The 12,282-nt window shown below is 43.9% G+C and overlaps 1 protein-coding gene across 1 annotated transcript in view; it reads right to left on the bottom strand.

Moving 5' to 3' along the window:
* Positions 1-290: 290 nt before the first annotated feature.
* Positions 291-12,282, bottom strand: part of LOC140467478 (A-type voltage-gated potassium channel KCND3-like) — a 390,653-nt gene continuing 378,661 nt past the window's right edge. The window contains exon 8 of the mRNA XM_072563889.1: positions 291-6,407. Coding sequence (XP_072419990.1) covers positions 6,209-6,407 — 199 coding nt within the window. The 3' untranslated portion in view covers positions 291-6,208. The remainder of the gene's footprint in view (positions 6,408-12,282) is intronic.

Raw genomic sequence — 12,282 nt, 5'->3', positions numbered from 1 at the left:
GGGGTGGGGGGGGATAGGGGAATCTGTGGAAGCAGTGGGATGGGGAGAGGGGAATGTGTAGGAGAAAGGGGGAAGAGAGGGGAGAGAGGAATGTGTAGGAGACGGTGTGGGGGGAGAGGGGAAGGGGAATGTGTAGGAGAGGGGGGTGGGGAGAGAGGGGAGAGAGGAATGTGTGGGACAAGGTGTGGGGGTGGATGGGGGAGAGGAAATGTGTGGGAGAGGATGTGGAGGGAATGGGGGAGAGGGGAATGTATGGGAGAGGGGGTGGGGGGCATGGGGAGAGGGGAATGTGTGGGAGAGGGGGTTGGGGAATGGGGCAGGGGAATGTGTGGGTCAAGTGTAAGGGGAATGGGGGAGAGGGGAATGTGTGGGAGAAGATGTGTGGGGGTGGGGATGCTGGAGAGGGGAATATATGGGAGAGCGGGTGGGGGGAATTGGGGAGAGGGGAATGTGTGGGAGAGAGTGTGGGGGGAATGGGGGAGAGGGAAATATGTGGGAGAGGCTGTTGAGGGAAAATGGGGGGAAAGGGGAATGTGTGGGAGAGGGTGTTGAGGGGGAATGGGGTGAGGGGAATATGTGGGAGACGGTGTTGAGGGGAAATGGGGGTGAGGGGAATATGTGGGAGAGGGTGTTGAAGGGGAATAGGGGCAAGGGGACTGTGTGGGAGAGGGGAAGGAATGTAAGGAGTGTATGGGGGAGTGAGAGGGAGAGGATGTGAGAGATGGATGGGGAGAGTGGGAGTGGGAGATGGTGTGAGAGGTGGATAGGGGAGAGTGGGAGTGGGAGACGGTGTGAGAAGTGGATAGGGGAGAGTGGGAGTGGGAGACGGTGTGAGAGGTGGATAGGGGAGAGTGGGAGTGGGAGACGGTGTGAGAGGTGGATAGGGGAGAGTGGGAGTGGGAGATGGTGTGAGAGATGGATGGGGAGAGTGGGAGTGGGAGATGGTGTGAGAGGTGGATGTGTGGAAGGTAGAAGCGGGTAGGAGGGGTGAGTGGGTGAGGAGGGGAAAGGAGGGGAGTGAGATGGAATGAATGGAGATGATGTTGTGGGGAATTGGGAGAAAGAGTTTATGGGAAAGGGAAAGTAGAAATCATATTGGTCAATGATTTATCTGAAAATTTGGGCGATCTGAGTCCTGAAGGTCTTTTTATTAATTTGCCTGCACTTTGTTTAAATTTCAAATAGTTAATGAGTATTAGCTTCTCCTTCTGACTGGTCTCCATGGTGAGATTTCTGATTGAATGTATGTTCCTCACCTTCCGGCAAGTTTCCCGAGGGGAGTGGCAAACAGAAAGATCAGTCACATGTGTGTTGAAGGTCTACTTCGAGCTCATTTTCAGGACTCACTGACATTTTCCTGGTGCCAGACCAGCTCAAAACCGACCCCACCAAACTTGGAGACCCATGGCAGTATGGTAATGGGGAAGAGGTGTAGTCAGTGGGGGTAGATGAAGCCCCCTTTCTCACTATCCCAGTGAGTGATACACCAGACACACACCCCAGGCAAAACCATTCCACTGGAGGGGTATCCCCACCAGATTGAGTAACTATGGGCTGCATTGAATTGGAGCTGTCCATCAGGCTTCTGATGGTGCTTCCATTTTGAGTTGCCCTCATGCTCACTTTCTTACCTCAGCAACACCTACCTTCCCCGGTAAGGCTGGTTTGCATTGGGTCAAATCTAGGGTCTCCTACTTAGTTAGAAAGTGAACATGAAGTAGACAAGTAGGAGTCTGACTCATGTGAGGTTGTACTAATGGGCACCCTAACAAAAATAGCACAGGCTCAGGTCCCTCAAAAAGTCCCAACATTCAATCTGGAATGCAGCCTGATGATCCCTCATTGCCACTTAGTGAACCTCCCTGCTCCTCTAACTCTGATATTTACACTATAATCCTCTATCATATTCCTCCCAAGCTGCTCAAAGCAACATGTGGACAATTAACCTTTAATTTCTAGAGACAATGGTGGGGATGGGGGAGCGTGGTGAAGGAGGTTTGTCAGTGTCTGGTGGGACGTCAGGAGAGAGTTGGTGCTATGTCATGAACCATTGAAATGATGTGACCCTGCGTCATTCCAATACATTGAATCCCAAGACATTGTTAGTCCCAAAGTAAATGATCATGTCCTACATTCCAACAAGATACAGAAATAAACAAAGATATTCCTAAGACATGAGATGTAATAATCAGGATAATACTTTAGTCATGTTGAAGTCCCTAAGTGTTAATTCTATGTTAACTAGGTCTGATCAATCTCCTCTTCACAATGCTCCATTTCTGACAGGGAAATGTCCTTCCCAGTTTCCTGCTGATCTGGGGTGGTCCATGGCTGGAATTCCATATTTTAATTTGTTAACTGCATGGAGCTCTATGGTCTGGATAGAATATTTCAGAATGTTGTTGGACAACGTTCCACAGAAGGAGGATCGCTATTTTGCCATTCCTCTCCACAGAAGAGCACTGAGAGGAGATCGTGAGCAGCTTGGACAGATTAGATAGGGTGAAGCTGTGTTTTCATTTGTAAATCTGATCAGATGGGCCAATGGCCTGAGAAGTGGCAGATGGAGCAATGTGAGGTGTTGCATTTTTGCAAGGCAAATCAGGGCAGGTCCTATTCACTTAGTGAGAAGGTCTTGGGGAGTGTTGCAGAACAGAGAGACCTTGGAGTGCAGATTCATAGTTCCTTGAAGGTGGCGTCATTGGTACATATGACAGTGAAGAAGGAGTTTGGTACGCTTATCTTTATTGGTCAGTGCATTGTGTATAGGTATTGGTAGGTCATATTACAGCTGTACAGGACATTGGTTAGGCTACTTTGGCCAATTATGGTCTCCCTGTAATAGGAAAGATGTTGTTAAACTTGAAAGGATACAGATAAGATTAACAAGGGGCTGGAGGGTTTGAGTTATAGGGAAAGGCTGAATAGGTGGAGGTTATTTTCTCTGGAGTGTCAGAGACTGATAGTCTTATAAAATCATGACAGGCATGGACAAGGGTAGCGGAGTCCAAAATTAGAGGGAACAAGTTTAAAGTGAGAGGGGAAAGATATAAAAGGGATCTAAGGGGCAACTTTTTCACACAGATGGTGGTGCGTGTATGGGATGAGCTGCCAGGGGAAGTGGTGGAGGCTGCTACAATTGCAGCAATTAAAAGGCATCTGGATGGGTATATAAATAGGGTGAGTTTAGAGGGACATGGGCCAAATGTTGGTAAATGGGACTAGATTAATTTAAGATATCTGGTTGGCATGGATAAGTTGGACCAAAGTGTCTGTTTCCGTGCTGTAAATCTCTATGACTGTTTGAAAATGAAAGGGTACATATTTAAAGTAATGTACACATCTATTCTGATGTAAAAATCCATTCACTCAGCAAATCATTAATGGCTTGGAATGCAATGTCTTGAAATGTGGTGGAGGCAGGTTTAATCGAGGCATTCAAGAGGGCATTGGACAGTAATGGTGTGCAGGGATAGGGGGAAAAGGTGGGATTGGCCAAATGGTCTCCTTTTGCACTGTAGCATTTCTGTGATTCTGTAATATGGCAGATCTAACATGGAGGCTCCACCAATATCCTACATTAACCTCAGGGCAAACCCAGAGGAGAATTGTTCAACATCTTGTCTCCAGCATTCAAACGGAGCTCCCACCACCATTCTAATGGGAGACCTGCACTAACGTCATTGACATCACGGCCAAATAGGGAAATCTCATGTTGTCCTGGTTCGTGAAGGCATCTAGGGGAAGCTGTTGGGCATTAGGACATGCACTACCTATCAGTTGCTGTTTAAAGGAATGCTTGGAAAATTGCAAACAGCCTGTGCTGGATTTTCCAACTTTTTAAAATATTATTCATTTGTGGGATGTGGACATTGTCAGCTGGGGCAGCATTTATTGCCCATCCCTATTTGCCCTTGGGAAGGTGGGGGTGAGCTGCCTTCTTAAACTGCTGTTGTCCACCTGCTGTGAGTTGACCCACAATTCCTTAGGGAGGTAATTCCAGGATTTTGACCCAGTGACAAGGAAGGAACATCAAGATGGTGAGAGACTTGGAGGGGAACTTACAGGTGGCGGTGTTCCCACATACCTGCTACCCTTGTCCTTCTAGGTGGAAAATGTTGTGTGTTTGGAAGGAGCTGTTTGAGGGTCTTTGGTGAATTTCTGCAGTGCATCTTGTAGATAGTACACACTGCTGCCGCTGAGCGTCAGTGGTAGAGGGAGTGGATATTTGTGGATGTGATGCCAATCAAGTGGGCTGCTTTGTCCTGGATGGTGTCAAGCTCCATGAGTGTTGTTAGGGCTGCCCCCATCCAGGCAAGTGGGGAGCATTCCATCCCACACCTGACTTGTGCCTTGTCGATGATTCCCCAATGCCTGTCCATCAATGCTCCCAGCATTGCATTTCATTGCTGTTTTTTGGGTTCTTGCTGTGCACAAAAGTTAGCTGCTTTTTTTATCCCCTAGTACAGAGATTAACACTGCAATAGTTATTAATTGATTATAAAGCACATTGAGATGCTCTGACGATGTGAACAGTGATTACATCAACACACAGTCATTGTTGTTACCTTCTCCCCAGTTCTGCTGCATGCTTCCTTTGATAGACTTTTTTTCCATATTTTTCAGATGGAATTTTCTTTGTGTACTAGCTTGCTGGAAGGATGAATTGATAACAGCGCAGTGGGCATCTGGGACCCGTAGCCTATCTCCTTGCTCCATGAGATGAGGATTTCGTGATTTAGACACATATCAATATTTCCTTAGCTTTTACTTATCTTTCATGTTTGGGTGCTATTGTTAGGACTACCTAGTGGTTTGAACATTGGCTCTGAAATTACCTGGCCATGAGATCTCTCTGTCCTTGGCCTCCTGTACTACTCCAATTAATTCCTATGTTCATTTTAGAACAGCAATTCATCCTTTGTTTAGGCAATTGTCAGCCTTTGGATTCAAGGTTAAATTCAGCAATTTCCGATGATAACCACTGCTTCCAGCAGCAGCTGTTGATAATAATTTTGCTCTTGCTAATTAGACCCAACTTCTGTTTATCCCATTTTCTCTTTTGGCATTATTCCCTCATCTCGCCATCCATCCTTTGTGAGCTGTTCCCTTCAGTACTTCACCTCCCCTTCCCTTTTCCTGCACTTAAATAAAAACTGTTCCATCTCTAAGTTTTTCTGGTTCTGTAAAGTTAACTTTGTTTCTCTCTTCTGCAGACGCTGCCAGTTCTGCTGAGCATTTCCAGCATTTTCACCTTTATTTCAGCTAAAGTTCTGGAAAGAGGAAGCAAAACATTTTGAGAATAAAGCAAATCTCCAACTTTTCGATTCACACTTAAATTTTTTTTTGCAAAATACAGAAACCGTTTCTTCTGAACTAAGTCTAATAAAGTCACACTACGTAAGTGAGTGAACGGGGGTGATACTGGGAAGGGAGGATTCAGTGCATGGAATGGCTTAATTTGCTGGATACAGTTTTCTGCTCACAATACACCCACAGACTGTACTTAAACTGACAAACACCATGTTTACACGATGCTGCTTCTTGTCAGCATGAACACTGAGATGTCACATGGATCAAACAGCAGAAATGAAAGCTCTTATTGTAACTATAGACCATAAGCAGACAAGTTATCTGCCATCAGTGGCTAATAGCTGTCTTCTATTCCACATGTAACACACACTAGAAACGTGTCAAAAAGTGGGGACTACAACAACATCTGGATCCTAAATCTCTTGTCTTTTGTGTCTTTTTTTTAAAGTCACTCTTCCACGTGGAAAAAAATCCTGCTTGCTCTTTTTTTATCAAATTGGCTCATCTTGTCACATTTCCAATTTGTGAATAAATATTATCCATTTTAAACATCACCTAAATTAGGTACAGTACTTAAAAACGGCACAGTATGGAGCTGGTTCCTTTTGTAGCTCCCAAAGTGTCCCTCATTGAGTCTCTCCGGCGTTGGTCCCCTCGAGTTTCCCCGGTTATTCTTCTCATTGAAAATAAAGACTAAACAGAAATAAAAAAAAACTGGATTGAAACTGTGCCGTTGCTTTGAGACGCAAACGCGGTGACTTTGGATCACCCTCCCCCTTTCACTGGGATTGGTCTCATTCACAATTTCCCGTCTCACCCTTGCCATGCGATTGCCAGTGTCATGCTTGACGATGTGATCTTTGAGGTGACTGATTGCTGGGGCAGGGCTGGAATTTTACAAGGCAGACACTTTCACGATGTTACAGCTTGCGGCTTCCATGCTGGTGTTGGACTGGTTGGGGATAGCAGGCTGATGCTCCCCTTCGGGTGTAGTGCCGGGCGGTGTGGGGATACTGATGATCGCTGTGGCGATCTGCGAGCTCTTGCAGTTGATTCGCAGACCCTCCTCCGATTTGTCGTTCAGGCTGGAGCGGCTGCAGTGATAGAGAGAGAGAGAGAGAGAGAAAACCCAGATGATCAATACCTGCAACTCCAACATTGTCCCTGTCACACAAATACAGAGAGCACGTGGTGACCATTCAACTCTGCTCCAACATTTCAATGTTTTTAAAAATTCATTCACAGGATATGGTCTTCATTGTTTCCTTATTTTTCTAATTATTTTCCCTAAGAATTTGTACTGAAGGATCTGAACCGAGGTACTTTTGTACCTATTGTCTTACTATCTGACTGTAATGTTTATCCTTTTAACTATGCCTTATTTCTAACGTATACTATGGATCATTGTAAGGTAATGGAACTTTTTTTTATTTATTTCTCTTTTTGTATCTAAGTTTTGTACCTAGGCACTTTATACCTAAAATGGCACCATGAGAGGTGACGTTATAAACTTTCTATTGTACTCTTTTGACTACATAGAGTCAAACAACATGGAAACAGACCCTTCGGTCCAACCAGTCCATGCTGAACATAATCCCAAACTAAACTAGTCCCACCTGCCTGCTGTTGACTGATATCCCTCCAAACAGTTTTTACAGTGGAGAAAGGAATGGAGTCTAGAGAATACAGAGAAATAAACTTTGATGTTTTAAAAACAGTTCACATTACAGAAGAGGAAGATCGAGAGGTCTTAGAGAATATAAAGATGGATAAATCTCTGGGACCTGATCTATCCCAGAACATTGTGGGAAGTTAAGGAGGAAATTTTGAGACCCTTTGCAGAAATATTGCATCATCTATAACTGCGGATGAGGAGCCTGGTGACTGGAGAGTGGTTAACTTTTGTTTCAGAAAAGTTGTAAGGAAAAAACATGGAACAATAGACCTGTGGGTTTGACTGCAGCTGTGGGTGACTTGTTGGAGCAGATTATAAAAGGTGGGATTCATAGACATTTTGAGAGGCAAAAATTGATTAAGGATCATCAGCATGGTTTTGTGTGAGGAAAATCATGTCTCACAAACTTGATTGAGTTTTTTGAGGAAGTTACGAAAAAGATTGATAATGGCAGAGCATTAGATGTTTACTTGGATTTTGGTAAAGCCGCATGGCAAGGTTCCGCATGTTAGACTAATTAGTGAAGTTAGGCCATGTGGGATTCAGGGTGAGCTCGCCAATTGGCTACAGAATTGTTTCAATGACAAGAGACAGAGAGTAATGGTGGAGGGCTACTTTTCGGACTGGAGACCTGTGACCTGCGGTGTTCCACAGGGATCAGTTCTGGGTCTTCTTTTGCTTGTCATTTGTATCAATGATTTTGATAAGAAGATAAAAGGCGTGGTTAGAAAATTTGCAGACAATGCCAAAATTGCTGGCATAGTATACAGCAAAGAAGGTTTTCTAAGATCACAAAGTGATCTTGAGCAAATGAGTCAATGGCCTAAAAACTGGGAGGTGGAGTTCAATCTGTATCTTTGAAAGTGGAGTCGCAGGTAGATAGGATAGTGAAGAAGGCATTTGGTATGCTTTCCTTTATTGGTCAGAGTATTGAATGTAGGAGTTAGGAGGTCATGTTGTGGCTGTACTGGACATTGGTTAGGCCACTGTTGGAATATTGCGTGCAATATCGGAATATCGGAAAGATGTTGTGAAATTTGAAAGGGTTCAGAAAAGACTTACAAGGATGTTGCCAGGGTTGGAGGATTTGAGCTATAGGGAGAGGCTGAACAGGCTGGGTCTGTTTTCCCTGGAGCATCAGAGGCTGAGGGGTGACCTTATGAGGGGCCTGGATAGGGTAAATAGGCAAAGTCTTTTCCCTGGGGTCGGGGAGTCCAGAACTAGAGGGCATAGGTTTAGGGTGAGAGGGGAAAGATATAAAATAGACGTACGGGGCAACTTTTTCACGCAGAGGGTGGTACGTGTATGGAATGAGCTGCCAGAGGATGTGGTGGAGGCTGGTACAATTGCAACACTTAAGAGGCATTTGGATGGGTTTATGAATAGGAAGGGTTTGGAAGGACATAGGCCAAGTGCTGGCAGGTGGGACTAGATTGGGTTGGGATATCTGGTCGGCATGGACTGGTTGGACCGAAGGGTCTGTTTCCATGCTGTACATCTCTATGACTCTGTGACTCTAAATGTGAAGTATTGCATTTTATATAACAAGCAGGGGTAGGGCTTTATACAGTTAATGGTAGGAGCTTTGGATAGTGTTGTAGAACAGAAGGACCTAGGGGTGCAAGTTAGAAAGGCGCTTGGCATGCTTGACTTCATTGCTCAGTTCTTTGAGTGTAGGAGTAGGGACGTCATGTTAAGGTTGTAGAGGACATTGGTGAGGCCTCTTCTGGAATACTGTATCCTGTTAGAGGAAGGATATGACCAAGCTGCAGAGAGTTCAGAAAAGATTTACCAGGATGTTGATGGGCATGGAAAGTTTGAGTTATAAAGAAAGGCTGGATAGATTAGGACATTTTTCACTGAAGTGTAGGAGGTTGAGAGATGACCTGAAAGACGTTTATAAAATAATGAGGTGTATAGACAGGGTTAATGGTAGTTTCCCCTAGATTGGGGGATTTCCAGACTAGGGGGCACATTTTTAAGGTGAGAGGATAGAGGTTTACAAACGATGTGAGGCAAATGTTTTACACAGAGATGTGAAAGGCACTATATAAAAGCAATTCTTTTTTCAAACGTGTAGCCCAATACTCTGTTAGTTTTGTTAATTGCTCAACATGGACAGTGCAGAGTCTGGCATCCATTCTCAATCTCAGTCATTCTTGTCAGCTGCTAGTTTAACAAATTTCGTTGTGTTTCCTATTTTGTCTTCCAGGGTCTAAGGTCTTGAATATGTCCGCAATAAACTTTCTCTGCCTTAGTTCTGCCCATTTATAAAATCCCAGTTGCTTCTTCACACACTCGACCACAACAGCGTTCAGGAAACATCACATTTGTCCAGCACACCTTCCAACATTTTAGGCATTGGTCCTTCCAGCACCAGCACACACCAGCAGCCATGAGTACTGTTCACAGGAAAACTGTATTAAGGATCTCTCAACTTATCTTTCAATTAAAGGGAGAAGCAATAGGGTTTTGGAAACATTTTCAAGTTCCTCTAGGACTGGAGCAAATAAAAGCAAAATACTGCAGGTGCTGGAAATTACATTCTGAAGTTATTAGATTAGATTCCCTACACTGTGGAAACAGGCCCTTCGGCCCAACAAGTCCACACCGATCCTTGGATGATTAACCCACCCAGTCCCATTTCCTTCTAGCTAATGTACTGAACACTATGGGCAATTTAGCATGGCCAATTCACCTGACCCACACATCTTTGGACTGTGGGAGGAAACCAGAGCACCCGGAGGAAACCCATGCAGGCATGGGGAGAATGTGCAAACTCCACACAGACAGTCGCCCGAGGCTGGAATCGAACCTGGGACCCTGGTGCTGTGAGGCAGCAGTGCTAACCACTGAGCCACCGTGCCATCCTAATCCGAAATATAAACATCAAGTGCTGGAGAAGGTCTGACAGCATCTGTGGAGAGAGGAACAGAGCTAATGTTTCGAGTCTAATAGTACTCTTGGCATGTTACTTGATATGATTTCAAGAACAGTTCCATCAGACTCAAAACATCAACTCTGTTTCTCTCTCTCCACAGATGCTACCAGACTTGGTATTTCTCCAGCACTTTCTATGTTTTTCCCCTAGCAAGCATATGCTATCCTGGCTTGGGTACACGTTTCTTCATTGTCACTGGATCAGAATTTAAGGACTATCCATCCAACAGCATTATGGGTGCATCTTCATTGTCTGGACAGCAGCAGTTACAAAATGATACCTCTGTTCGAAGAGTTGATCTTTGAGAACAGATAGCATAAACCTGACCTCCATTGTGGATAACTGAGGTTTATTTAAAGTTTAATAATGTGGGGATTGAGGTTCATTTAAAGTTTAATAACGTGGGGATTGAGATTCATTTGAAGTTTAATAACATGGGGATTGATGGTGAAAAAGTGAATGAACCTTCAGCATCTTCAGCATAGAATCAGGGACAGGCCATTCAGCCCCATTCTGTCATTCAAACCATCCCTGAGTTATACATTAACTCTATCTTCATCTCTTGCGTGTGAAAGCCAATTCCAATTAAAAACAAAATAGCAAATCCAAAGGAAACATTTATATTCCTAAATTTAGAGCATTCAGTTCAGTGGTTAGTGAATCAATTTTTTAAAAATAATAATTGATAAGTTAATGGCTGCCATCACTTACATTAATTTTCAATTACAGATTTCATCAATTGAAATCAAATCCCACCAGCTGCCATGATAGGACTTGAACACATATTCTGGAAGCATTATTCACCAAAGATCCTCAGACAGCACCTTCCAAACCCAAGACCACTTCCATCTAGAAGGACAAGGGCAGCAGATACATGGGAACACCATCCCCTGCAATTTCCCTTCCAAACCACTCCCCATACCAACTTGGATATATATTGCCATTCCTTCATCATCATTGGATCAAAATCCTAGAATTCCCTCTCTCGTGGCATTGGGTTAACCCACAGAAGGTGGGTTGCAGTGATTCAAAAGGCAGCTCTCCACCACCTTCTCAAGGGCAAATGGAAATGGGCAAAAAAAGCTGAGCCAGCCAGCGACACCCACATATTATATTATTAGGCTGGTGCTGCTTGTTTACTGGCAGCTTCTCTGCACTTGGAATGTTTAATTATAATCATTGAGGTGATTCTGGTAAAAGTGGCCATCAGGGATGTTTCATGAAATTTGTGATGTGGAAATACTGGTGTTAAACTGGGGCAGACAAAGTCAGAAGTCACACAATGTCAGGTTTTAGTCTAACAAGTTTATTTAAAACCAGAGTCCTTCATCGAAGGAGCAGCCTCCAAAAGCTTATGATTTTAAATAAACCTGCTGGATTATAACCTGGTGTCCTGTGACTTTTGAAATCTGGACATTACTCAGCATTAGAAGCTTCAAGTCCTCACTGTGATCATTGAGTCAATGTGTTTATCTAATCCTTCAACCCATCTCACAAGGGGAATGGAGTAAATTGTATTCACGGCATCTTCATACCCTCAGATGCTCACTTGGGATTTTTACTTTTTAACTATTAAAGGATAATCAGTGCCAAACAATATTGAGACCATTGGCAATTACTTTGTACAATGCACTGTTTCTGGGATAGTTTTCAATGTACATTGAAACAACCTGATATTTATCAATATTTTATGCCTTACCTTCAATAATAAATTAGGCAGTAGCTACTCAGAGTTCCAAATGTTTTGAAAAATGCATGAACTTATCCATTATACCAAAAGTTGCAAAGTTGGATTGAATGGATAGGTTTTAGATCAACGTGTCACTTAAGATTTGTACATTAATCTCACTGCTTCCCCTTTAAAAGCAATGTTTCCGATGAGTCATACACAGCAGACACTCAGTTAAGCTGAGCAATGTATGCTCACCCAGTACCATATGCTTTACATTTGTTGGACAAGGGAATGGGAAATGGTAAAACTGCCATAGAAAGGTGAGACATACAACTGGGGGCTAATATTGTAACCCGTTATGTGCGACCCCTGATCACATTCATGTGAAGGATCAAGCCGGGGCAGCTCATAGAATCCTACAGGAAAGGAGGAAGCCATTCTGTCCATCTGCCTATACTGCCTCTTTTACAGCTCTCTCCTTGTAGCCCTTCAGACATTCCCTTCTCAAGTATTTATACAATTTCTCTTTGTAAGTGACAAATGAATCAACCTTTTTAGTCAGCACATTCAAGATCACAAATGGGTTGGCACTATGGCTCAGTGGTTAACACTGCTGCCTCACAGCGCCAGGGACCTGGGTTCAATTCCATGTGTGGGTGACTATCTGTATGCAGTTGGCAC

Source organism: Chiloscyllium punctatum, chromosome 45 (genome assembly GCF_047496795.1).
Source record: "Chiloscyllium punctatum isolate Juve2018m chromosome 45, sChiPun1.3, whole genome shotgun sequence".
NCBI lineage: Eukaryota > Metazoa > Chordata > Chondrichthyes > Orectolobiformes > Hemiscylliidae > Chiloscyllium > Chiloscyllium punctatum.
This window is presented reverse-complemented; position numbering and strand designations above follow the sequence as displayed.